The sequence below is a fragment of the Pleurotus ostreatus genome (assembly GCF_014466165.1).
Source record: "Pleurotus ostreatus strain PC9 chromosome Unknown scaffold_8, whole genome shotgun sequence".
In the NCBI taxonomy this organism is placed as follows: domain Eukaryota; kingdom Fungi; phylum Basidiomycota; class Agaricomycetes; order Agaricales; family Pleurotaceae; genus Pleurotus; species Pleurotus ostreatus.
In genome coordinates this window covers 1832612-1858930 of record NW_023503163.1, presented here as the reverse complement: position 1 = coordinate 1858930, position 26319 = coordinate 1832612, and the positions used below count along the sequence as shown (strand labels likewise).

Here is a 26319-nt window from a genome sequence, read left to right as displayed (position 1 = left end):
CCGCCTATATGAAACAGAGACATACATCTCTTCCAGCTGTGTGCCCATAGTGCTGCCCGCAGGATTGGTTGTAGATTTGGGACCCTATCAACTCCTAGCCCCTGAAGTGGGCCAAAACCCGGTAACCCGGAAGGACTGAAATCCGAAAGTCAGTTACCCCGCAATGCGGGGTATGGTCAACATTGAATTACCTCCACCATGCACTTCAATGCCCTCTCTGTATTAGCGTTCGCTGCAGCGAGTAACGCCGTGATCCTAGACTCAGCAAAGGTCATCGGAACATCAACCGGTCGAATCACTAAATACCTTGGCATCCCGTACGCTAAACCACCGTGGGTGTATTCCGTACTTGTGTGGAGAACTGTTGTACCCACCGGCAGCCTCGCCCTTGATCTCGCCCAGCATCGGAGACCGTCGCCTGAGGCTTCCGGAACCGAACAGCCCGTACTTTGGTGTTTTGGATGCGACTGTCTACGGACCAGCATGCCCTCAACATAGGCCCGGAGGCTTCCCCATACCAACTGCTGTCGGGAGCGATGTCCTTGACCTCTTTGTGAATACAAGCGCCAAGTATCTAGCGGAAGGTAGAGCGCGGTGGATTGATGCAATCCCCGATTCAGGTCCTGAGAATGAAAACTGTAAACTTGTAGCTATTCGCGGAAGTTCGATCATGACTGACTCGCCCAATTTGAAGGCCTCTCTATCAATGTGCAAGTGCCATCCGAAGCGACATCATCTTCAAGACTCCCGGTACTTGTGGTATGTTCTCATCGCATCCTTTGTTCTCTGTCAATGAACTCCTTTGACAGTGGATATACGGTGGTAAATGAACCCTGGTCGCTATATATCGTCAATGTTAACGCTACTCCTCTAGGTGGTTTCGAGGCTGGTACCACTAGAATGTACGCGTCGCACCTGTATATCTTGCATTCCCTTTGTGATCCCCTCGCGCAGGTACAACGGTGGTCCAATAGTAGAGAGATCCATCGATTTGGGGGAGCCAATTATCTACGTCAGCATGAACTACAGGTATGGTTGAAACTGTCCCGCAATACATGCCGCTGATGCTAAGCACCAATAGGCTAAATGGTACGTCATTTCAGATGCTGTGAAACGTTCCACTACATACGTCCGTAGCCTTCGGATTTCTGGCAGGCAAGGAAATTAGGGACGCTAAAGTTGGGAATCTTGGGCTACACGATCGTGAGTAAGATTAACCTACGTCTACGTTCTCCCTCGAGACTCGGCTGTAGAGCGCGAAGCCTTTCGCTGGGTGCAAAAGTACATTGCCAAGTGTGTACCCTCGCCGTTCAACGATCTTTTTTTGCTTACTGGATATAGCTTTGGTGGAGATCCTCAGAAAGTCACCATGTGAGTCTACGGTAGTCTCATCCTACTATCGGCCGCTGACCGTCTCTTGCTGCAGTTGGGGTGAGAGCGCCGGGGCAATCTCGGTTTCTCTCCATATGTTGACCAACGGTGGGAACACTAATGGACTCTTCCGTGGCGCGTTCATGCAATCCGGAGCGCCGATACCTGTTGGTGATCATAGTGTCGGACAGAAGGCATACGACGCGATTGTCACCGGCACCGGTTGTACTGGGGCTCCTGACACCTTGTCCTGCTTGCGAAAAGTGTCCTACGGCGCGTTCAAGGCCGCCGTAGCGAACACGCCATACATCTTCTCGTATCAGGTAACTATCCCACTCGTAGAATGGAAGGTCTTATGGCTCACCATTCAACGCCTTATGCTAGTCGTTGATCCAACCGTATCCTCCTCGTGTGGATGGAGTATTCTTGACCGATCACCCGCAACAACTGGTCAAGAAGGGATCGGTCGCCGACGTGCCTTTCGTAACGGGAGGTTGTGATGACGAAGCTACAATGTTTTCACTTTCGACTCTGAACGTCACGTAAGTTTCTCCTGGAATGATGTATTTTGCTGGAATTTTACTCTTGTACGCTCAGCACTTCAAAGGAGTTTAAAGAGTATATCAAAACATTGTGGCTGCCGAAAGCATCGAGATATCATCTCAACAAGATCATGAAACTTTATCCCGATGACGTGGAACAAGGCTCCCCATACGACACTGGAAGTCTGAACGCATTGAGCCCTCAGTTCAAGCGGTTTGCCTCTTTCCAAGGTGACGCTATCTTCCAAGGCCCACGCCGCTATTTCCTCCAACAAAGGGCTGGAAGACAGAATACTTGGTCATACAGTATGTCTCACTTCATCGGAGTACCTGCCGGACTGACTTTGATCTTGGGTTCAATTCCAAATCTTAAGTCACTAAAAGGTTGAAGTGGCTCCCGTTCCTGGGATCGGTGAGCCTTTCAATTATACTATGATACTTGTCGCTTAAACTCGCGAACTTGACTTCGGCTCAGTTCCACCTCTCGGATTTGATGTACACATACTCGAGCGGCGAGCTTCAAGACTACTTGATCCATTTCGTGAATTCCCTCGACCCCAATGGAGATGTCGCCCAATGGCCAGAATACACCCCATCATCGCCGAATTTGTTGACGTTTGAAGACGACTTGGCTGGGCGACCAACGCTAACGAAGGACACATTCAGGGGCAAGGCGATTGAACTACTCACCCAACTCTTATTGGAAAATCCTGTTTAAGCCCTCGTATTGTTCCACCCGTATACCAATACACGTCCAAACGTTTCCCGGTGTGGAGCACCTCCAATACCAACAATGGGCGCGATGTAGTTCGGATTTATATCAAATCCCGCTTCTTCAGGAAGTTTATCCGACCTGTGTGCTCAATGACCCAGGTGTAGAGCCAATTGTCCGAGACATTCTCCCACTCAGCGAGGACATATGACCAAAGAACAATCCCTGTGATATCATACTCTCAATACAACCAAGACGGTGCAATTTTGTCGCCGTTGTCGCTTTAACATGAGATTTCCTGGAATTCTTGCCGGGGAGCCATATATCCGCAAAATATAGTCTACTGGCCAGCGAGGATGCTATCAAGTCTATATGTTTTGTTCAGATACACTCCACACGTGAGGTGCGTCCACATGCAAACTCTTCAGGGCTGCCCCGCACTTCGCTCATGGCTTCCCGCGCTTGGAACATTCAACGATGATCCAACGGCTGGTTAAAGTGGCGATCATGAATTACCTTGTCCAAGAACCCGAAGCTTCGCACCTTCTGTTGCAATTTGGCGATCTATCGATCATCGTCTCTCTAGGCTGAGGAGTTCATAAATCGTGGAGGCAGATAATTGCTGAAGATACAGCGCAACGCTACTAGCGTGGCTCTTGTCAGAATGATGCACCAATCAAGACTATTAAAGACTGCCAACCTCTTGACTTCCCTCGGGAGCTGAAAACACTGACATATAGATTCTCTAGATCCCACCAGATACCCGGCTCTTGCTTCCTCTTTGCCGGTCTTGTTCTCAGGACGAGCTAAAGCTAGCAACCGGCGTAACTCTGCGCAATTCTTGAGTGAACACTGGACGCTACCCCGCATTACCCCGGAATCGCGCAAGGGACCATCTTGCCTGCCCAGGAACGTCAGTAGAGCACCCTACACACCATGCGGTGCACATTTCGTGAATGGTTCGCTATCAATATCCATCTTCTGAACCTGTCACCCTTCAGCAATATTCACTGGGACTCAATCGCGTGATGTCGTAAGATGGCTTCCCAAGAACCAACTAGCGTCAAACCTCCACTTTCCTTTTTGAAACCACTGTGTTGCACAAAAGATATATAATGCAGATGCTGTTGCGTCTAGAAGTACAACCACCGCCTGGTCGACATTGCCATGTTCTTCGTTCTACAGGTCGTGCTTGGGCTCTTCGCCATTCAAATCACCGCAACCCCTCTCCCAAGGGCAAACAGCGTAACCCTTGACTCTGCGACCTTCACCGGCACTACCTCAGGTCGCGTCACCAAGTTTCTCGGTATTCCTTACGCCCAACCCCCGTAAGCCATATAAACCAGCTTGTAGACGGTACCCATATACTCATTGACGCGTTATAGTACGGGAGACCGCCGGTTCAGGCTACCAGAGCCCATTCCACCGTACACAGGAACAGTCCGGGCGACAGCATTCGGCCCTGCGTGTCCTCAGCAAAGCGTGCGCCTTCCCTTGCCCGACGGCCTGGCTAGTGACGCGGTTGACTTGATCGTCAATACGGCATATAAAGCTGTCTTTCCAGACAGTGAGGATTGTGGGTTGCGCGTTCGTTCGGTAGTGGACGCGATCTGAAACCTGAAATTCACCACTCGCAGGTCTCTCGATCAATGTTGTGGTGCCCACAAGTGCAACACCAACGTCCAAGCTTCCCGTGGTAGCAGTGCGTTTCAATCTTCTTTATGCTTGGTGACGAAACTGAACCCGGATGCGAAGTGGATTTTTGGTGGTATGTCCGATTTGGTAGTGACCTGCGTTGGTACTAATCAGTGATTACCGCATCAGGTGGTTTCGAACTGGGCAGCCCCAGTCTGTGAGTGACATTCCGAGAGACTTCCACACTAGCGGATTCTCATCATATGCTCCGCACCAATCAGGTATGATGGTGGTCTGATAGTCGAGCGATCCATACAGCTTGGCGAGCCAGTCATCTACGTGAGCATGAACTACAGGTATGATCCTTCCTGTCACTGTACCGTTCTAGCTCTGACATCGACTGAATTAGAATAAGCGGTGAGTCTCACTCGTACTTGACGCAGACGTACCCTAATTACGTCGTCCGCTCTAAGCTTTCGGCTTTTTGGCAAGCCAGGAGGTTAAAGACGCTGGTGTTGGGAATCTTGGGCTCCAAGACCGTGAGTACTGCCTCCTGTCCCATCCCTTTCTTCCCCTAAACCGACTATCGCAGAGCGCGAAGCATTACGATGGGTCCAGAAATACATCAGCAGGTGAGTTTCCTCCGTGTGGGATTGTCGCGAAAATTGGCTTAGTTTCTCCACAGCTTCGGAGGCGACCCGACCAAAGTTACTATGTAAGTGCATAGTACATAACACAACAAAAGCTTCTTCTCGGCTGATATAACATTTAAAGTTGGGGTGAGAGTGCCGGTGCTATTTCGGTGGCGCTGCATATGGTAGCGAATAACGGGAACCACGAGGGCCTCTTCCGTGGTGCTTTCATGCAGTCTGGATCACCCATCCCCGTGGGAGACATCTCACACGGCCAGACGTACTATGATGCCATCGTAGCCGAGACGGGCTGTTCCAGTGCATCTGACACCTTGGCATGCTTGCGCTCGGTTCCGTATTCTACGTTGAAAACTGCGACTGACAACACCCCCTTCATATTCGACTACCAAGTGAGTCTCCATGCCGTTGCCAGAACCTCATACTCATCATTATTCAGTCACTCGCCCTTGCGTGGATTCCCAGAGCCGATGGTGTCTTCCTCACGGATAACCCACAGAAACTTGTCCAGGCTGGCAAAGTGGCGAATGTACCGTTCATAACCGGCGATTGCGACGACGAGGGCACCTTGTTCTCATTGTCGACCCTCAACGTCACGTATGCCTCCCCTCTGTTGCTTGGTGTCCTGTGACTGATGCCTTGTTTAGTACCACTACTCAGTTCCGGACGTATATTAAGACATTCTTTATGCCCCAATCGACAAATGCGGAACTGGATCAAATGTTGACCCATTATCCATCGGACATCACCCAAGGCTCTCCGTTCGGCACAGGCATTTTGAATGCTTTGACCCCGCAGTTCAAGAGGCTCGCTGCATTCCAAGGGGACGCTGTATTCCAAGCGCCTCGGCGATTCTTCCTACAACAGCGGTCTGGCAAACAGAATACGTGGGCCTTCCGTACGTTGATGCCAACCCAAACACTAGAGGTTGCCTGACTTTAAGTGATTCTTTCTAGTTAGCAAGCGATTCAAGGTGTCGCCTTTCCTGGGATCTGTAAGTCTCCCTTTTGCTACAGTTGAAAGGGTGCTTAAAACTTCTCGTTGTAGTTCCATGCAACCGACATTCTCAATGTGTACTTCGGTGGTGAAATGGGCGACTATCTGATCAACTTTGTGAACAACCTCGATCCGAACGGTCAAGGGCGTGGAATCAACTGGCCCAAGTACACGACGTCGTCGCCCAACCTAGTCACATTCAACGACGACCTTATCTTCCCTATAACAATTACCCAGGACACTTTCAGAAAGGACGCGATCAACTTTTTGACCGGGGTAACTCTTGCCAACCCACTATGAGGCGAGCTCCAAAGCTTGGATATGTATGATTTGTGTTCTTCAACTCTATGTGTATTATTATTCGCGGTCGTGGTGTTGTTGTTGTTGTTTCGCAGTGATATAATGTTAAGAGGAGATGATTACGGTCGTACAGTAGGTGTATGTGTGGGGTCGTCTACTATCATGTCTATCAATCTACACCTGGAAGATCCTCCACTGGACGAGGTTTCTCTTCCGTGAATTCTTCTATTCTCGAAGCGTCGTCAACCGCAGGAGCCTGCTTCTCCTCAAACTGAGGTTTGTTCATATCGACCTCACCCATAGGAATAAAATGCGAGCCTTCCGCGACGACAGACATATGGAAATCATTAAGTGTTAGTGGTCGTAATTTAAAGCCCTGAAATGCCGATACGTTCCTTAGCGGAGAGCAGCATCGTGATGCCAAAGGATCTCACCTCTAGTTGACTTTGTTCGAGCAAAGAAGAGTTGTCTCCAGCGTTTCTGACGAACTCGCGTACAGGCATCATGGCTGCATTACGACAAAGCTCTTTGAGGTCAGACCCCGACAGCCCTTCAGTAATTTGGGCCAACATCGGTAAGGGGAAATCGGGTGCTAATGGCGTATCTTTGAGCATCTAGACATATTGAAATCGCCGTCAGAAGATAAAGGGGAGGGGGTGGATGGTGTATGAAGGATAGATACCAGCTGGAGAATTTTTGTCCGTTGGACCGTGCTAGGGAGCCCGACCGCAAATCGTTTTGGCATTCGGCGGAGAATCGCCGCATCAATGTCGTTAGGTCTGTTGGTAGCGCCAAGGACGAGGATCCTGTCCGTGGCAGATAGAAGTCCGTCCCATAGTCTTTCAAACAAATCTTCAATGATCTGCTACTCCCGAGCCGGGGAACCAAACGACTCACGTCATGAACTCGGCTTTCATCATCCCAGTGACTTCATGATCGCCTTTCGTCCGCTCTCTTAGGAAGGAGTCTATCTCGTCAATGAATATGATACTCGGCTGAGTTTTTCGGGCCAAACTGAAGAGACCGGCGACGAGTTTGTTGCTCTCCCCGAACCATTTATTGGTCAACACGGATGCGGCGATGTTGATAAAGGTAGCGCCCGATTCTTTGGCCAATGCTTTGGCGAGCATAGTCTTCCCGCAGCCAGGTGGGCCATAAAGGAGCGCGCCCTTTGGCGCACTAAGTAGCGAAGATGATCCCGAGAAGAGCTTCGGGTAGAGAAGAGGGTAAATAACGGACTCCCTCAGCGAAGATATTATTGGTTCCAGCCCACCAATGTCTGGGACGAGTGAGATTGAGTTATACCGGTTAAGTGACAGAGAGACGCACCAGAAAACCTAACATTGATATCGTCGGGGTGAATGACTTCGTTTGCGACGGTGCCTAACAAGCCATTTTTTGGAACCGCGTCTATGACAAGGCAACTTCAAGCTCACGTTCGTACTCGTCAAGTTTGAGGTTTATATGACCCAGCCGCTTCAGTGCTTCAAGTTGCTTCGCATTAACCTCTTCCTTTTTGTGCGGAGATAGGCCCTCAAATACCCACTGAGTAGTGGTTCAGCCAGTAATCTACCCGATGGTGGCGCACCACTTACTCGCATAGTATAGTACAAGGCTGCCTTGCGTGTAATCGTAAGGACTCAGGTTTGATATCCAGAAAGAATGCAGTAAAGGGCTACGCACTTGAGACGCAAGAAAAAGAGCGACTTTGAGGTTGATTCTGTCAGTATTGGATCCTCCAAAGAGATTTCCTAAGACGTACCATCTAAAACAACTCGTTTCGTGGTGGTAGAGGCCATGTTTATGGTCTTTCGGAAAGGCGGTAAATAGACGCCCACTAAAACTTGCCTTCCGGTCAGGTGATCATTCGAGCTATTGCTATTCGACGCCGTCTCTTGTTCGAATTTTTTTTTTTTTTTTTTTTTTTTTGGTGGAGCGTTTTATTTGGACTGCGTCCAAGTTGCCTTATGGACCCGTCGTATAGTCAGGTCCGTTTGGCCCGCTAAGGTGCCAGTTAGCAACTGGCTATATTTAATATATCACCGCGAGGAAATGCTTTATGCACTGCGTGTGGGACTCTGACGGACCGGTTCATCCGTTTTCTTGATGAGTTTGAAGGTCGCTACCCACTAAAACCCCGCCTGAGTCTATCCAGTTTTTCGGTAGTGAAATTTCGTTCAGGAGGACCCCTCTCCATGTTTCCAAAACTGTCTTGGTCTTCAGGGCCTTTTTCTTGTAGCGTTTGTGGGACATCTTTCTATCCAGATCTAGTCTTTCGTTTATCATGCTGTTCCATTTATTTCTTACTTCTCTTTGTGAGATTGGTCGGTTTTCATCCTGGATGACTCTGGTACAGCGTAGTTTCCAGATCAGGTAAGCTGATTCCGCGATTAGGATTCGCCAGAATCTCATGTCCCCTCGTTGTAGTTTCCCTTCCTCGTTTTTTATGGGCTTATTTCCGCACCCTAGAATGTCGCCAATCTTTGGTTGGCTCCAGGCGTATCCCTTCTTTTCCCATAGCCCTTTTGCAAGCCTCCAGATTTCTGCTTGTCCCGGGGTTTCGCATTGGGTTAGGATATGGGACATGTCCTCGACCTCTCCGTTGCAGTGGGGGCACACTCCCCTTTCCGTGTAGTCTCCTCCGACTGTGTTTGTCCAGTACCTGCCTACCTTATACGCATCGTGGATTGACATCCATAGGAAGAAGCGGGTTTGTCTGGACAGGTCTTTACTTTTCGCTTCTTTCCATATTTGGTTTTCGTTCGGGGCTGTACCACAGGAGTCGGCGAGGTGGTCCTGGATTGTCGATAGCATTTGTGCCGTCTTTTCTTGTTTATGTTTGGCTTTTGTTAATTCGATTTCTCTTATCCCTTTATAGGCTAGCGTCTGGTTTAGGCTTTGGAGTTTCGCGCCTGATATGCTGCCTCGCTGGTTTACTTCCTGCGCTGCAAACTCAGTCGCTTCCTGATCGCAACCCTGGCTTGCTAGGTTGTCCGCTCCTTCGTTCAGTAGGTCTCCTTGGTGTCCCTTAACCCACTTGAAGTGAGTTTTGCCCCGCCTGTTCCTTAGGGCCGCAACAGTTTGTCTTACTAAGTCTTTGTTCGCTACCCCGATGAAGCCTCTGTCCTCGTTCTTCTCCAGGTTGGAGGTAAGCGCTTTTATTACGTATTTAGAGTCCGATAGAATTTCTAGGGTCTCGTCTCCGGGGAAAAGTTTTACTGCTTCCAGGGCTGCGTACATTTCCCCCACTTGGTTCGTCTGTAACAGGTCATTTGGGACGCGGAGAGCTCTGTTCCTCTCATTATCCAGGCCGAGGAATATTCCCGCTCCTGCTTTGGCATTTATGGTGTTTGCCTCTTGGCACGAGCCGTCTGTTGCCAGTCTTATTTTCTCGCCTTCGACGTTGGTGAGAGTTTGGGCTTCGAGGTTTTTTCCTCCGTATGTGAAGATTCTGAAAATGTCTTTTAGTTCTACTGTGGCGATCTTTTTTCCTTGGAATGGCAGCCATCCTTCGACTTCTTCTCCTTCTACGACCTGGTCTTCCCCCATTTTTCTTGTGTCCCATAGGTCTGGGAGGGTTGCTAGTATTTCGCCTGCTCGCACGTAGCATGCGTGAGGGTTTTCGCATCCTGTCGTGTCCCTAATTGCTTTGCAGTGGTGGCATCTGCAGTTTCTCCTTGGTTTGTGGTTCTCTATGTTTTTCTTTGTTTCTAGTGTGATCATCTCGCCTACTGTCCTGATTTTGTGTTTTGTCCTTAGGCACTCTGTTACCCTTGGTTTTGTCCTTGGTAACCCTCGTTCCGTAGCTTCTGCGTGGAACCATATCGGCATCTGGCCAGCTACCGACTTCGATACTCTTCGAACTTCGATCCTTGTACCGTATTTTTTCGCGATTTTTAGCATTTTTGTGAGTTCTTTTGGGTTCTTATTACTTCCGTGACCCTGGTATGATTTCCAGCTTTGCAGGAAGCAGTTCTGTCTTACTTCCTCCGGTATCCTGTCAGTGCTTTTAGGGATATTTGTTGCCAGGATGCCCTCCGCGAAACGTGCCCAGGTCGGTCTTTCCGCATCTAGCTGAAGATATGACTTGAGTTTCATTATTTCGATCGCCTCGTTCCTTGCTCTGATGTCCAGGAGTTCTTTCCCCCCCTCCATTTGTGGGGCGTGGAGGGTTTCTTCTTTTACTGGGGACTTTTTGTCTCCCCATACGAAGGTGCGGGTCAGCTTCTGTAGGTATTTTTCAATTTGTTCTGGCATCCCTTGAACCTTCGTCAGGTACTGGGTTCTGCCTCCGATTATAAATTGGGTTATCATTTTCCGTCCTTCCAGTGTTGGGCGGCTTCTATCCCATCGTGACAGGTCGGATTCGATTTTCTCGATTATAGTCGTCCATGGTTGGAGTTCATTGGTCTCGTTGCCCATCCATGCTCCTAGCATCCGGATCATTTCTCTTTCTTTTACTATTTTAATTCCTTCTGGGATTTGGTGTTGTTGGGAGGTACTTTTTCTGTTTCGGATAAATTCCTCTCTGTAGTGCTTCGTGCCAATTGGTAGAACTTGGGTTTTTAGGATGTTAAACTTAGCTCCCGAAGCCTTGCACCACTTGTTTAGGATTCCCTCCAGTACGTAGAAGTCGTCTAGGTCACTCATAAATACTGTTGTGTCGTCCGCGAACAGGACTGCTTTCAGTTTGTCTTTCGTTCCTGGTATTGGGACTCCTCGCAGCTCAGAGGTCCTCAGGGCGATGCTTAGCGGTTCAATTGCGAGGTCAAACAGTAGGCAAGATAGAGGGTCGCCTTGGCGCACTCCCCTTGTTACCTTGAACTTGTTGCTGAGACAGCCATTTATCATTACACTTGTCCCTGCGTGTTGGTATAACGATTTGACCGTGTTGATAAATTTGTCTGGTATGCGAAATTCTTTCAGCGTCCGCCAGAGGTAATCGTGCTCAATTTTGTCGTATGCTTTCTCCTGGTCTAGGGCTATTATGATTCCATTTTCTTCTCTTGCTTCGGCGTAGTTGATCACCATTTTTATTAGGTGGGTTTGGTCCACGATCTTGCGGCCTTTCACAAATCCTGCTTGACTCTCGTGCAGGAGATCACCTGCTACTTCGGCTAGGCGTATTGACATAATTTTCGTTAGGATTTTATAGTCTGTATTCAGCAAGGTCACCGGGCGGTAGTTTGCAATGTTGTTACGGTCGTTCTTTTTATAGATTGGGCACATCCATCCTTCGGCGAACTGAGAGTGTGTTATTAGGCCATGGGTACTTATATCGTTTAGGGTCTCCGTTATGATCCTTATGATCTTGGGGGCTCCCTCGTTCCCTTGGTCTTCAGCTTCCCTCTCTCCGTCTTTTACTAGCCTTTTCCAGAGTAAGTTTGTGGCTCCGTCCAAACCTGGCGCCGAGTTGTTATCCGATAGGCGAATGACTTGGGATACTTCATCCTCGGATATGTCTTTTTCGAGATCATTCCTTTGTCGGTTGTTTAGTTTGGAGGCGATACCTGAGAGGGCGTCCTGGATGCATATTTCCCTCTCCATCTCATCCCTCTCTTCTCTGCCATCTAATTGTAACTCGTCGTGGTACTTCTTCGCTAGGTCCGCCATTTTTGCGGATGCAGTGATTTCTTCGTTGCTTGGGCTGTTCGGGACTTTGAGCGAATATATAAAATCTCTCGGTTTAATTTCTTTATTTATTCGCATCCAGTAGCGGGAGTTGGTTTCACCCTCCAGTCGGTTCTTTATTTTACCTAATTCCCTGATTTTCTTATGTCTTTTCTTTTCTAGGTCAGCAATTTTGTCTGTTATCATTCTGGCCGTCATTCTACGTGATGAATCCTGAGAGCCGTCTATCGCGTGTAGGTCTTTCCTAAGGGTGGCGATCTCTCTAATGATTTTCGGCGTTAGTAATTTGTCTCTTCTTCTTGCACTGTTTAGGATTCTGCGTTTGAGGTCATTGTATATTTTCTGGGGGTTGTTTATGTTACTCCTTGGCTGGAGTTGGCCTTGTTGCAATTCTTCCCACGCCGTTGCAATGTACTTCCGGGCTACTTCCCGGAACACTTTGTCTTCTACTACTCTCTCCGGGATGCACCATCGGCCTTCTCCTTGGTACGGAGCATCCGCGTTTGTTATTTTTGCCGATACCATCCAGTGGTCTGTGTTATCGATGCCTGAGTGATTGATGTACCACTCGTCCGACTTCTCCAAGATTTGTTCGGTGGCGTAAATGCGGTCGATTCTCGATTTTGCTCCTCCGTTTGCTATTGGTTGGTGAAACGTAAAGGACTGTTTGTTCGGGCGGGTCTGTCTCCATCCATCTTGTAGGTTTAGGAGGGACTTTAGTTCCATGAGCTCTTCTGTCTGTTGTGGTGCGTCGTTGTGGCTCGGAATTCTATCGATGGCGTCTTCAACCATGTTGAAGTCCCCCATCATGACGTCTTCAACCATGTTGAAGTCCCCCATCATGACGTCTTCAACCATGTTGAAGTCCCCCATCATGATGTCTGGTTTTCTTATTCTCGGGTGATTCTCAAAGTACTCCCTGATTTTCCGCCAGAAGGATGTGTTGTCTCCTGTTTGGTTTGGAGCATATATTGTCAGTATTGTAAGCGTTTTGCGGCCTCCCCATTCGACTGAGGTAAGGATTGCGCGGCCTTGTATTATGATTTTGGATGACACGGTATCTGCTTTGATGTAGCTTTTGTTGAAGACGATCACCACTCCCGCTCTTTGGTGGGGGCTGGTGTTATCGCCGGAGGCTACTATGTGGAGGCGTTTTCCGAAGAGTTGTTGTACTGCTTCTCTCCTCGGCTCGTCCATGTGTGTTTCTTGGACAGCGAGGATTGCTAGTTTTTTGTCTCTCATCAGCTGGTTTATATGAGTCCATTTTTGGGGGGCGTTATCATGATGCTGGCCGTAGCCTTTTATGTTAAGAGAGGCGATGGTTATACCTGATCGCATTGGGGACTTCTTTTTCTTTTTCTTTTTTCGTCTCCGTTGTTGGGGCTCATCTGGCGTTTGCCTTTGAGTCTGAGGGGGGAGGGAGCCCCTTGAATCGTCTCGAGCGTCCCCCTGCGGGGTTGGGCTGCGAGGTCTGCCTGATTGGATCGGAAGGTTCAGTTCATCGGGAGGTCGGCGGGCAGCACCACCATCTCTCTCTTCCTGAACCTCCATAAAGCCTGGGGCTGGTCTGTTGGATTGTGTAATGTTCGCGGCTTGATGATACTAATGGACGCTAGCCGGGCGGTTCATCAGTTTGTTGGGTTTCGTGCGTTTGTCTTCTTGTTGTCGTCGGGCTTATCTTGTGAGGTACGGGGCGGCACGGGCGCCCTTAAGTTTGGCTTACCTGTCCAAGAATTCGTCAGTAAATTCAGCCATACTTTACCTTTGAGAGAGAAGACTTGAGGTGGGTGTCGTTAGATTGGGATATTGATAGAGCTTTTTCATTGACAGACGTGGCTACTACCAGACTCGGGCTAGTCCCTAGCTTTCCCTTTTCCTTTCCGCTCCTTCCTTGTCGCTCTCTTCCCTTCTTTCGACGATGACGTGTCTCTGGGCTCCGGGGTGAGCCTTTCCTTGGGGGGTTGCGGGCCAAGCCAGTCTTTTACTCTGGGTAGGGGGCAGTTGAGGTTGGTGTGGAGCTCCGACTTGCACCAGACGCAGCCGACTCGCGCTCTTTCCTGGATAAGTTCGGTTGTCGAGTCGATGAAAAAAGATACATGTCGTACGGCGCGTAACCACTCTCTGTGCTCCTTGTCGAGTTTTGTGAGTGGTTTCCCATGGAGTTGCCATACTGGGTCCTCGCGGTCCTCTTCGTCGCGTCTGTCGATGTATATTAGACTCAGGCCTGCGATTGCTACGTGTATCCTTTCTTCTGACGATTGGCCGACTCCTTCTTTGCTCAGGATCCTGTTTGCGAGCGAGCGTAGGCCGTTCAATTGGCAGATTTGCCTGCTTATTGCTGTGAGTGCCTCGGTCATCTTTTCGGGCCTATTCATCACTGGGCCCCCTTTGAAATTGCATACGATCCATGAGTTCTCCGAGAGGGGGATGTTTGAGCTTAAAAAAGCGAAATTCTCCCCGTTTCTCCTATAGGCGACCGTTTTTGTGTCAAGGAGGGTCTTTCTCAGCGAGGGTGATGGGTCCTTGAGGATCATCGCGAAGGGTCTTGCGAACCACGCTTTGTGTGGGGGGGCATCCTCCTGGACAGGGGCCGCTACCGAGTATTGTGTGCCGTCGTTGGCTAGTGCTGATACTAGGTCCGCTGTCGCTGTCGTGAGGACTCTGGCTTGTTCAAAAATTTTGTTGCCGGCTCCAAAGGGGATCAGCGCCATGTATGATTCGCTGTGTGCCTTGAGTTCCTCCGCCACCTCTTTCCTAACGTTACCGAAGATTGTTACTGATGAGAAGCAGACATCCGGGAAGGGTGCTTGGGTGATTGGCATGCTGCATTTCAGGATAGACGCAGCTGGGGGGGTAGGGATCGTTTCCGACCAGTGGGGGTTCTCCTCGGGTTTGAAGCCTATGACTTGTTCTGCGAAGGGGCTTCTTACTGTGGCGATTTGTCTGCGCGTCTCTCCTTCCCAAATTGTCCTTTGTTCTACCGTCCACTCGATGGAGAGCTTCATCGTAGACTGCCCCGTCGTAATCGTGGGCGGTTGGCATGGTACGTAGTCCTTCTTCTTCTTCTTAGGTCTGGAGTCCTCTTCTTTCCCGGGGTCTTTCCTGGTCGCTACAATCTCCAAGCCGGGTCGCGTGCGTGGGAGGGAGCCTCTTCCTCCACTGTCCCCGTTTGCTGTTGTCTTCGAGCCTGGTGAGTTATCTGTGTTTTCTCTCTTTCTTTTGCTTGTCATTTTCCCGTGGATCGTAGTCAGGTCGTGGGTGGCTTTCGAGTTTTCTGGGGGGGGTAGCCCTTTGTGAGGCCATGTCCACGTTGTGCTCGTTTGGCACGTGTTGTTATCTTAATCCGTTTCGTGTAAAAATTTTTGGAGATTCTAGGATATTATTGCCAGGGTAGAATGGGCTCGTAACGTACAGGAGAGTAAAAAATAGGCATAGTAAGGCAGAGGGTTGTAACGGTGCGTCTGGGTGTCTCTAGTTACTTCCTAATAGGGTTCTCCCCTGTTGTTTTGGTACATGTGACCACCGCATCCCCTGTAGCCTCTGCCACGTTGCCCTCTCGTTCCTCTGTTTCCTCTTCCTTGTCCCCCTCTGTGGCCTCCCTCTGTGGGGTGTCCCTCATCACTGCTCCTCTTATCCAATTTGGCCCATCTCGCTCGGACGTCGCTAGGTTTCGGGCCTTTCCATCCCTGGACCTTGGGGAAAGGGCATGCAACCTCCGGGTGGGACTCGTTTTTGCAGAAGTCGCATCACTCGAAGCCCCACGAGATGTCCACCGCAAATATTTTCCTGAGGACGAAATTCTTCGTATCCCTCAGAGCTTCTTCCCATCTCTTGTGTTTAGCTGGGTCGTCTGTGATGGGCTTCGCGGTGAGGTGCCAGAAATTCGCTTTGCCGTTGGATGTGTAGGTGATCGAAAGTGTCGATAATGCATCTTGGACTTTGTCGTCGGTTGTCAGCAAATTCGTCCCCGTCCTCTCAGCATAGCATTCCTGGACAGAAGTGCGGACTTTCTCGTTGTTTTTGATCTTGGCTTTGATCGCCGTGAGTCCTTCCTCCATCATCCTGCGGTCGTTTGTTACGCCGTCCCCGGTCAGGTATGCGACATGCCAGGATCGTACGTTCTTTTGTACTTTCAGTACTGTCAAGGCGTGGTTGGATTCTCCTGCCGCGAAATCAAAGACGCCTACACCTAGTAAGAAGTCCCGTAGTTCGGGGGAGAAACCGGATAGGATGAAGACCCAAGGTGGTTCGAAGTCTTTTTTGTACATCCTCAGTTTCTTCCCTTTTATGAAGGAGTCGGCGGCGGCTTTGACTACGGTGAGGTTGTCGCAGTTAGGAGCCCGGAATTCTTTGATGTATTCCAGGATCGTATCCCCTAGGTTTGGAAATTCCGCGTGAAGACGTCTTCCGGCTCCATAGGGCAGCAGGAAGAGGAAGTCCAGAGGGGATTTGAGCAGGTTGTCAAGGATTTCCACTCTGATGCTTTTGAAGAGATCGTCACTCGCGATTACCGTGTGGGGGAAGGGACCGCCGGCGTATCCTTTGCCAGGTCTAGGCGGGAGGGTCGTGAGCGGGACAACCGACGTCGTCTGTAAGTGTGGGTTTTCCGGTTGGTCGACCTGCATGATCCCGTCTTCTTCAGTGTTCTCCCCTGCTGCATGACCCATTTTGACGTCCTGGGGACCAGCTGTTTGTACTTGGGTTTGGTGGGTCGCGGACTGCACTAGCGGGACTGGGAGCTGCGCAAGGGAGGGTTGAGCCACGTGGGTTGCCTGTCCCAACGGGGCGGGGGGGCCCAAGGGTGGAGTGGAGGGGATATGCGCCACTGTGCCCTGGGGGGTGGGGGAAGGTCCTGCTGGGAGCGGGGGGGGTGGGATAGTTGGAGGGGGGGGGGCACTCTCATGGGTGTTTCCAGGGCCGGAGCGGGAATGGGGGGTGACTTGCTTCCCCTTTCCGCCTTGGGGTGTGGATTGTTTATTGGTTGTGCGCTGGGGGTTCCCTCCTTGGGGTGGAGCCTCTCCGTTGTCCTCTCCGTCCTTGTCTCTCCTCTGGTAAGGTGAGTACTGTCTTCCTCTCTTTTCTTCGGCAGCGCTACTCACTACTCTGTCCGCGCCCCCGTTCTTCCCTTTCTTGTTTGCTTTGGCTGCCTGCATTGCCACTGCTTGGGCCGGCGTGGGGTCTAGGGAGTTCATCGTAGGCTCGGAGGCCGTTTGGTCTGGGAGGATGAGGAGGTGCTCGGCATGGGACGACATTGGGTTGGTTGGATTCTGAGACTTATTGGGGTGCTTCTATGGTGGTGGTTTGGGCTCAGGACGGGTTCGTACATTTCCTGTTCTTTATACCCTCACTTTCTCCTGATGCCTTTGTCTCAGATTTCCCCGTGTCTGGGGGTCAGGTGATCGCGAGCGCGTATCGTGTCCGACTCCCTTTGCCACTCGTTCGTGGAGGTACGGGGCTGGCTTCTTCTACGGAGCTGGGGTTGGGCTTTGGTCGTTGTAGATTATGAGTGTCCGTCATCATGATATCCGTCGGGAATATCTTATGTTCGCTCGCGCGTGGACGTTGTCACCCCTCCTTGATTCAGGCTGGGATGGTTCTCTCTACTTATTAGTCTAATATGACTGTTGTATTTGCCAGTGCCGAGGATATACACTTAGCTGGCGTGTGTGGGACTGTTTTTATTAGAGGGTATAGTATATCCTGGGCGTGGACGTGCCAGTGGCTCAGTGGCCATGTAGGCGGGATGACCCATCCTACAGTGAGGGAGATTTTCCCGGTTTTGAGTAACCAGTCTTGCTGGGCAAGCCTGGACGTCTTGTTGGCTACCCATTGCGGGCATTGCCTCCCTTTTCGCCCCGTAGAGGCCAGACGCCGAACCCCCATGGTGGTGGTTCTCTTGTTCGAATTTCGGTCACCTTGAAATCAAGTCATCCAGCCAGAGATAATATGGATCCGTGGGCCGCGCCGGCGGTAGCTCGCTTCGAAGTGCTAGGGCAAGGATTCAGTGTATATTCCTAGACTAGGTAGATGGCTCGCTATTACTTGCGTAGAATCTATTACGGGTCCTGGAATGTAATGTAAGGAGCCGTTTTATCAATGGCGGACTGCGCGGGCGCTTACAAAAGAGGGTGGGTATTGAAGTACCCGGTAACCGGTCCATCGGGTGTGTGAATCTGATCGCTCGATCTGGATTTAGGCGCTTATTAGGCTTCTCACTCACTTAGCCTTCAACATTATTAATTTAATTCAATTAACGTTTCTTGATTTGCGTGCGTAAAGTTTAGTCATAGTTAGCACACATCATGTGAAGTGAGTCTCAGGGGATGTCTCAGGGGAGCCCCTCACAACATTATTGGCAGTTGTACCCACTATTTCATTTATGCCCATATTGTATACTTACACTCTAACATCATATATCAAATTGAACATGTATCACACCAATGAATAGATATTATGAGTGATGTAATGGTATAAAGATAGAGAGCAATGGTAATTCTGGATGAGCATGGTTTTTTAGCACATGTACATAAGTCTGATAGCAGATGAATCACAGGGATATGTAGGACTTTGATCTCTCACTCTTGTACTCATACCTTCCCCTCCCCCCCTTCAATCACATCACTAGCCCTATCATCTTGTTTGAACCTTGAGTGTCTTGCGCCTTGAGCACACTTCCAGTAGGGTTGATCTACTGTTACACATAGTTAAAATCTAGTTCACTTATCTATTTCTTAACTATTCTAAAGGTACAGTACTGTGGTTGAGCTTGATAGAGCCGGATCGATCCGATCACGGGGGCTTGTTTGGGCTCTCTGAATGAGACTGAGCTCAATTATTATTGAGTGCCATCAAGGCTATTCAACTCCAATAGACCAGCTTGATACTGTTAGAGCGATGCTAATACACTAATGTGTATGCGGACCCAGCAAGAATCAGAGCAAGAAAGTAGTAAGAGTAGGCACTGTATTAGTGGTATTCTCAAGAGAATGAGTTAATGTCTCTGGGTGTTTATTAGGGTGTTTATATACTACAGTACATGCTATGTCCTCATGTCTAACTACATACATGCTGCATCCTTCCGGCTTTCCATGGAACAGTTAGCTCAGCTGCATAAGATATGACACTTAATGACTGCGCCCATGCAGTAGTGGCAAGGCGCTGACTGAGACTATTAGTAAGATGGCCCGGATGATGTAATTAGTGTATCGTAAGTAGGTGAGCATGTTGGTGTAATATATCACATGTCTGATAAGATAAGGAAATATAGTAATGTGAAAAAGAAAGAAACATTGAGCCATAACATAGGTTCACAAACTCAGTGTCTACAGTACAGTAACCCAGGATATTGCTCACCTTGTTTGGCCTCTCATTCCACTCTGAGCCATCTGTTTTTCTTATCTGCTATGTTTTGGGCTCGTGAGTAACTGGCCAAATGCCAGTGGACCTTTGGGACATACCATGTCCTGTGGTGTGATGTGGCAGTCGTGATGGTGTGGAGCAGAGCATGCAGAGGAGATGCAACATTGGAGGCTACAAGGGGGGAAAGAAGGTGGGAGGAAGGTGGGAGGAGGGAAGAAAGGTTGGAGGCCATGACACACATTGGTATAGTGCACTGATATAAGTGAAGATTGGTGGTCTGTGTGTTGCATGCCACCTCCATGGTGAGTTCAACTTGGTGCGAGCATAAGTCAAGTGTAAGGTTCACATTGACTTTTTTTTTTGAATCATTGCTTAACCTCCGGAGTGGCGTTGCCATATGTGGGAGGGTCAGGGGCTGTACTACACAGTTTGTACCTGCTTGTACCTAAGCAGTTATCTAATGTCTGGTGACTGTCCTGACCCACTGCCGAGGTGTTCTGGAGGGACAACCAATGCAAAGAGTTCCGCGTAATGTACCCATCTTATTAGGTAATATCACTGCATCTCTCCTTCAGGATTTGAACTTCCCACACCCTGTCTTCCTCTGCCCTCAACTTGTCTTCCGATCCAGCCAGACTGATCATGTGCTCAGGAACCTCATTGCCGACATTCTCCTTTCTCCTCGGCCTCTGACCTAATTTTTTCGGTTTGTCTGGGCGTCACAAGGGGGGGTGAGACCCCGCGCTTGGCCTTAGGTGGCAGGGTACCGGAAGTGCAGCTGACTGGCTCACGGTCATGTGCTGTTCTGATAGCCAGATTCAGATGAGTAGGTTGGCGGCTGATTGGGTAGTGGTGTGGTGTTAAAATTTGTGCTCCGAAAGAGTGAGTGCTGATCAGTCGTGGTAAAAGAAATATATGAGGTGGGTGAAAAAGGGCACCAGTTGTAAGGGGACACTCCTATTTTCTCTCCTTTCCTTCATCCCATGGACTTTTACCTACATTTCCTTTGTTCCCCTTTGTTCCTTTTCGCTCCCTTTCCTTTCCACTTCCCTTCCACCCACTCCTTTCGCATCCAAGCCACGTCCATTGACTCCGGAGTCTTCCCGCACTTCGGACACTTCGGACTCGCTCGGACTCGTCTATACTCTTTGGGGCTTGTCCGGGTTACCTCTATCCTCTTTCCCCACTTCGTTACCCTTCACCCTTACTTCCCCAAGTTGCTGGCACGACTCCTGTGCATTTACCCTCCACTTCATTATCACATGTTTCCTTGTACCTTGTGATATTCACTCGGACTTGTGGCTGGTGTACTGTACAGTTATCCTACATTCCTCTCACGCCACTACAGTATATACTTCGCTTCCTAGCATGGAGAATCCTTATCCTGTTCTCTTTGGATTCTCCCTCTGCTAGGTGAGCAGCCCTCTCATGTATTGTAGTTAGTCTTATTCATTACCTTTGGATTCTCCCTCTGCTAGGCCTGCGCTGTCGGCCATCTTGAGGTTGCCCTTACACCAGTGGGGATTGAACAAGTGCCTCCAAGAATGCCGACCAGTGCTGCTGGGGTGCAATGGCAGCTGCACGATAGCCCACTTCACTATTGCGCCCCCCACATTGACATCACGGCGCACAATATCCACCTTGTGACCTGACATAAGGGTACCGAGTTGGGCCAATATGGCTCGATATGGCTCCATGGCTCGCTCATGCCCGCAATGGGCCGGTTCAGCCAGACGGACTTTTCACTGGGGTTGAGCTTTCAATTTCAGAATTCAAAAATTTGTGAAAAATCAATCAAAATATTCCACAGATCATATGCTGCTCGCTACAAGGTGGACCCGTACATGCCACACCGGAGGTGGTGGCTCACACCCACAAGTGAGCGCTAGGAGGGCACATATGAGTTCTCATCGATATGCACCCAGTGTAAGGGCAACCTCAAGATGGCCGACAGCGCAGGCCTAGCAGAGGGAGAATCCAAAGTAATGAATAAGACTAACTACAATACATGAGAGAGCTGCTCACCTAGCAGAGGGAGAATCCAAAGAGAACAGGATAAGGATTCTCCATGCTAGGAAGCGAAGTATATACTGTAGTAGCGTGGGAGGAATGAAGGGTAACTGTACAGTACACCAGCCACAGGTCCGAACGAATATCACAAGGTACGAGGAAACATGTGATAACGAAGTGGAAGGGGAATGTACAGGAGTCGTGCCAGCGACCTGGGGAAGTGGGGACAAGGAGTAATGAAGTGGGAAAGGAGGATAGAGGTAGCCCGGACGAGCCCCGGAGTGTATCTACAAGTCTGAGCGAGTCCGAGGTGTCCGAAGCGAGTCCGAGGCGAGTCCGAGGCGCGGGAAGACTCCGGAGTCACCGGATGTGGCTCGGATGCGAAAGGAGTGGGCGGAAAGGAAGTGGAAAGGAAAGGAAGCGAAAAGGAGCAAAGGGAAACAAAGGAAATGTAGGTAAGAGTCCATGGGATGAAGGAAAGGAGAGAAAATAGGAGTGTCCCCTTACACCCAGTGCGTACACCGTAAGCTCAGAGAATTAGGCGCGCGCCACGTCAGCAAGTCTCGAGTTGATGGAAGTTGAACAACCTTCGCCAAATTACGGTCTTAAATCATCAAATCTCTACCAAAAGTGCTGCTTTCTAGGCGCAAACCAACTACGGCAAGCAAAATCCACACTTCCCATGATTCAGAATTGTGGAAAAGAGGCCAGTTCAGCCAGAAAAAAACATGACCGAGCCTCCAAAGTACGCAGAATTTGTTTGGCCTTATTTGCATGGGCCTTGAACCCTTTAGAGCATGACTGCGAGCATAGCGAGCAATCATAACCCGGTTCTGATTGAACCGGCCACCAGGCATACTCCCAGGCGACTACTCGTGCCTCCTGTGCCGAGATAGTCTGCAAATAATGGATGCACCAGTTTTTGTATCGAGTTGCAGGTAACGTAGAAGCTAACTGCAACGGTAGCAGCCTAAATTTGTGAAGCTTGGGAACAAGCCTGCTACATCTACTCACTATTTTGTGTACGATAATGTATGATTATCTTGCCACGGGCTAGCTACCAAGAGTGAATAGTTTCAATTGTTTCTCCGAAATGACAAGACTGGCCCGCCAGGCTACAACAGTGCGTCTCAGAAACTGTCGAGACTGAACACGTTTCCTACTGGTCTGGGGCTCAGATGCTCATCAGATGTATGTACTTATCTTTAGATAGTCTCGTCAGCAGTATCAGAGCCAAGGGGCGAGATGTATAGACTGGTAAGTGCTTCAATGTGCTCTGATAGAATTCAGTGTCACTATCCCAAGGTGTGTGCATAGCACCTGGAGAGGTCTGACAAGTCCAGCGCAACTGAAACGCGCATCGTCTTGCCTCCATTGTACCCTTTATTCTACAGCTTTTTCGCTCTTTCCTTTTTTTTTTTTCTTTTTTTTTGGATTCTGTTTAATGTCCATCGGAGTTCCCTCCATGCGGACGACTCGTTGCTACATGTGTTCGTGTCTACTGCTATATAGAAATATAAATGGAACGGGCCCTGTGCCCACCTTGACTGCCTGGCTCTTCATGCACGACAGACGGACGGTCCATGACCTCGTCCCCCTGCCGCCCAGTGATGGAAACCACTGTTTTTCGGACACCAGTGTGATTGCAGGTAGCTGTTGCAGCGCGGATAGCTCCTCTTCTTGGCTCAAAGGCCTCGCATGTTAGGTGCTCGTCCCGAGGGAGAGTGGAAACGTGGCTATCTGTCAAGATAAGAAAGAAAGGGAGAATCTTGTGGTTATGCTTGAGGGTTGGTCGCAAAGAGAAACACTGCCGTCTGATCTTCCCTCATCAGATCACGCTCCGCATGCGAGCGATCCACAGTTGCGACCATTGTTGTTGCCAAACCGCCCCTCCCATCCCTACCTCCCCTTCTTCTCCTCCTTGAGATCATGCAGCAGCAGTGGGCAGTACTCAGCTGGTTGCGCTTTTCCAGTTGCTGCCTCTTTACCCAGGGTGTCCGCCCGTTCGTTTCCTGCTACATCATCATGAGCAGAGATCCATTGGAGCTTCATGTCAAGGGTGGTGTTGGTGTCCTTCGCACGCTTTGCTGCCAGCGATAGTGCTTCTTCTGTGTATTTAAGGATGTATTGTCCCGTTCCCTTTTTACCCGATTCAATCTGTTGTATAACAGACTGATTGTCCATGTAGATGTTGATTTTGCCGTGAAGATTTCTGCTGAGTATTTCGTTTGCTGCGAGAAGGAGTCCTACCGCTTCTGCATCAAAGGTGGTGCAGTGGGTGAGCAGGCCTAGGCTATGGCTGACAGCTGAGACCTCGCCGTGTTGTGTTACCACTGCTGCTGCTCCAGTTCCGCCCTCGTAGCCTGACCTGTTGACATAGAGTTTGAAGTTGGCCGTTGACGTGGCTTCCTGTTCCTTAGAGTCCTCGCGTGTGGGTGCAATGTGGGTCGAGACTGGGCATTGGTTGCCCAGGCGTCTGTGGGATGTAGGGAGTATAATCTCATCTCTGTTGGTTTGATGCAGTAGAGTTGCATGAGGGCAATGATGGGGGATGTGTGACGACCTTGGTAGCAGTGGGTCCAGGTTAGTATGTTACCCACCAGGTGTTCTTTGGGCAATGTGGCGGCTCTGACCGCATTTCAATGGCAGATGAAGTCGAGGGTGAATTCGAGTGGGGGGAGTCCAGCGTGGATGTCAAGGGTGTTGTTTTCCGTTGTGCGCATGGCTCCAGAGATGGCAAGGGCCGCGACGCGCTGCGCCTTCATGAGAGTCTTCAGTGCCTGGACAGACCCTACCCTTCTCTTCTTGCCTTCTGGCAAGCGAACAGGAGTATACCAAACATCGAGAGCATATGTTAGCTTGGGGATGGCCACAGCCAGGTACAGCTGTTGAAGGAACCTGGAGCTTATGCCGCCGCCCACTCTGCCCAGTCGCTTGAAAACGTTAATCCACTGTATGGTTTTACTTAGTGCTGCTGCTGTCTGCTCCTTCCATCGCAAATGTTCGTCAAGGAGCACTCCTAGGAGCTTGTAGCATGTTTTGCGGATGACTTCCTGTCCTTGTAGCTTCAGTGTGGGGTGCTCAATGGCGTCCGGTGTGAAGTTCATTACGCGCAGCTTGCTGGTTTCAAAGCGTGAGTTGTGGATGGCCGACCATGCATAGCCACCGCCAGGGCATGTCATCATGTTAGCAAGCTTGCAATGTGCGGCAGCTGCTGTTTTTGCCTCCGCAATAAAGGTAGCATCGTCCACGTAGGCGATCGCATATTCCCCCTTTTCGGTAACTGGGATATCAATGAGGTCAGTGTTGTAGAAAAGATAAAGGATCATGGAGATGGGGTCCCCCTGTCCTATTCCGTTGTCCACATTGATCCAGTCTGATCTATAATCATCAAAGACCATGGTTGTCTGCCTGTTGGATAGGAGATTATGGACGAAGTTGATGAAGGGTTGAGGGATCCTGTGTTTGTGAAGATTTGTTAGCAGCTGATCCGAGACGGCGTTTGGGAAAGCAGCTTCGATGTCAAGGAAGAGTGCCGATACCACCTTCCCCCTTCTCCATGTGTGCTTAATCTTGGATGTGAGCGTGTGGAGTGCGTCACTAGTGGTACGTCCGGGTCGTCCCCCAAAGTGACGATTCGGCAGAAGATCATGTTTTTTGCACATCTCAACCATGTCCTCGGTAACTAGAGCCGTCAGAACCTTCCCCATGGTGTTGAGCAGAGCGATTGGCCTCCACGCTTTGGCAAGACCGTAGCGGGGCTTTCCAGGCTTTTTGAGTACAATGGTTGTCCAGCGCTTCCATGCCAGGGGATAGTAGTTGAGTTGGAAGACTGCCTCGTAAATCCTAGTTAGAATGGGGGCGAGGGTGCTACTGCACCGCATGAGGACAATGTTTGGGATGCCGTCTGGCCCACAGACTTTGAAGGGCTTGAGGCGAGCAAGTACCTTGGCTGTATGGTCTGTAGTGGTGGTGAAGAGGTGCGGCACTGGGTCTGGGTAGCTATCTGGCTCCGTCGCCTCAAAGTCAGCGGGTCGCTTGGGGAAGAACATGTCAGCTAGCATATGTCCCTTCTCCTCATTGGAAGTGACCTCCTTCTGGAAGCCATCAGGCATGTTGAATTTCAGGGCGGGAACACGTACCTTGCCCCCGTTGGAGCCTGTGCCTGACATGTACTTGTTTGCAATCCAGAGTTCCTGCGGGTCAAGGTCCTCTAGGAAGTCCTCCCAGTGCTTGGACTTAGTCTCCTCCAATCATCATTTGTAGACTGCGCTGACGTGCCGAGCCTCTTCGTGTATGGGAGATGCGATGCCTCGCAGGTTGTGGGAGGCGTGTTTGGTTCTGGTGCACTCTTTACATAGGGTTTCGAGCTCGGTGTTCCACCATCTGCAGTTGTATGGGGTCGTACCGCTTCCCTTGATAGTGTCTTGGATTATCCCCTGTAAAAGTGCGGTGAGTGCCGTCATGGCGGTGTCAATATCATCTGCGGTATGAATGTCAACGGGAATACCAGCTGCTGGCAGCCGTGATGAGAGTTCCTCGTTGAACGCCTTCCAGTCGACTGTGCGAAAGTTGTGTGTGCGTCTTTCTTCCGCTAGATCTGTTGAGAGGTCCAGGATGGTGTCGATGGGGTAGTGGTCTGCCCCAACTGGCGTCTCCCCTGGGTGAACTTTGCAGACTAGTACCTGGTCAATGAGGTCAGCTGATATGAAGACGTTGTCGACACGGTACTCGTTCTTCGTTACCATATGTTCGAGGGTGGGGACTCCAGGCTCTAACGCCATTTTGAGCCCAAAGTCGGAGACCAGGTCGATAAGGAGCTGTGCATCCTCCCGGGCTCTTGGAGTGAAGAGGTGATGGTCAGTTGGTTTGTCCCACCACTCATGGTGCTGGTTGAAATCGCCGGCCCAGATCATTTGCGGATTTCCGTACTTGGTGCGTAGCTCCATGGCTGTTTGCCGAATGGCATCTAGAACTAGGGAGTGAGTACAGTCATTATATACGTTGAAAATGAAAATATCGCCTGCGTCCGAGCTTAGACGTATGGCAGTGACATCGCCTGTGCCAGCGATGACAACTTGTTCATAGGCATCAGTGCTTATCCTGCTATTAA

At 50.0% G+C, this 26319-nt stretch overlaps 5 protein-coding genes across 5 annotated transcripts; 2 read left to right on the top strand and 3 right to left on the bottom strand.

Annotated features, from left to right (window-relative positions):
- Positions 1-198: 198 nt before the first annotated feature.
- Positions 199-2631, top strand: PC9H_010950 (uncharacterized protein; the record flags this gene model as incomplete). The annotated part of the gene is made up of 14 exons (XM_036780440.1): positions 199-332; positions 403-638; positions 695-763; positions 875-902; positions 955-1029; positions 1082-1089; positions 1138-1203; positions 1254-1293; positions 1342-1371; positions 1427-1694; positions 1756-1913; positions 1969-2219; positions 2288-2325; positions 2389-2631. 14 exons carry the CDS (start codon positions 199-201, stop codon positions 2629-2631), a joined length of 1644 nt encoding a protein of 547 aa, XP_036627823.1.
- Positions 2632-3792: 1161 nt separating this feature from the next.
- PC9H_010949 (uncharacterized protein) lies at positions 3793-6206 on the top strand (the record flags this gene model as incomplete). The annotated part of the gene is made up of 15 exons (XM_036780439.1): positions 3793-3953; positions 4011-4201; positions 4263-4327; positions 4381-4393; positions 4450-4477; positions 4542-4616; positions 4670-4677; positions 4734-4799; positions 4853-4892; positions 4946-4975; positions 5035-5302; positions 5350-5507; positions 5558-5808; positions 5867-5904; positions 5958-6206. The coding sequence occupies 15 exons, from the start codon at positions 3793-3795 to the stop codon at positions 6204-6206; spliced, it is 1641 nt and encodes a 546-aa protein (XP_036627822.1).
- Positions 6207-6375: 169 nt separating this feature from the next.
- PC9H_010948 (uncharacterized protein) lies at positions 6376-8005 on the bottom strand (the record flags this gene model as incomplete). Its single annotated transcript, XM_036780438.1, has 9 exons — positions 6376-6582; positions 6641-6820; positions 6889-7045; positions 7104-7485; positions 7536-7589; positions 7643-7751; positions 7802-7825; positions 7890-7912; positions 7969-8005. The coding sequence occupies 9 exons, from the start codon at positions 8003-8005 to the stop codon at positions 6376-6378; spliced, it is 1173 nt and encodes a 390-aa protein (XP_036627821.1).
- Positions 8006-13690: 5685 nt separating this feature from the next.
- On the bottom strand, positions 13691-15067 carry PC9H_010947 (uncharacterized protein; the record flags this gene model as incomplete). The annotated part of the gene is made up of 1 exon (XM_036780437.1): positions 13691-15067. One exon carries the CDS (start codon positions 15065-15067, stop codon positions 13691-13693), a length of 1377 nt encoding a protein of 458 aa, XP_036627820.1.
- Positions 15068-15583: 516 nt separating this feature from the next.
- On the bottom strand, positions 15584-17089 carry PC9H_010946 (uncharacterized protein; the record flags this gene model as incomplete). The annotated part of the gene is made up of 1 exon (XM_036780436.1): positions 15584-17089. One exon carries the CDS (start codon positions 17087-17089, stop codon positions 15584-15586), a length of 1506 nt encoding a protein of 501 aa, XP_036627819.1.
- Positions 17090-26319: the final 9230 nt, after the last annotated feature.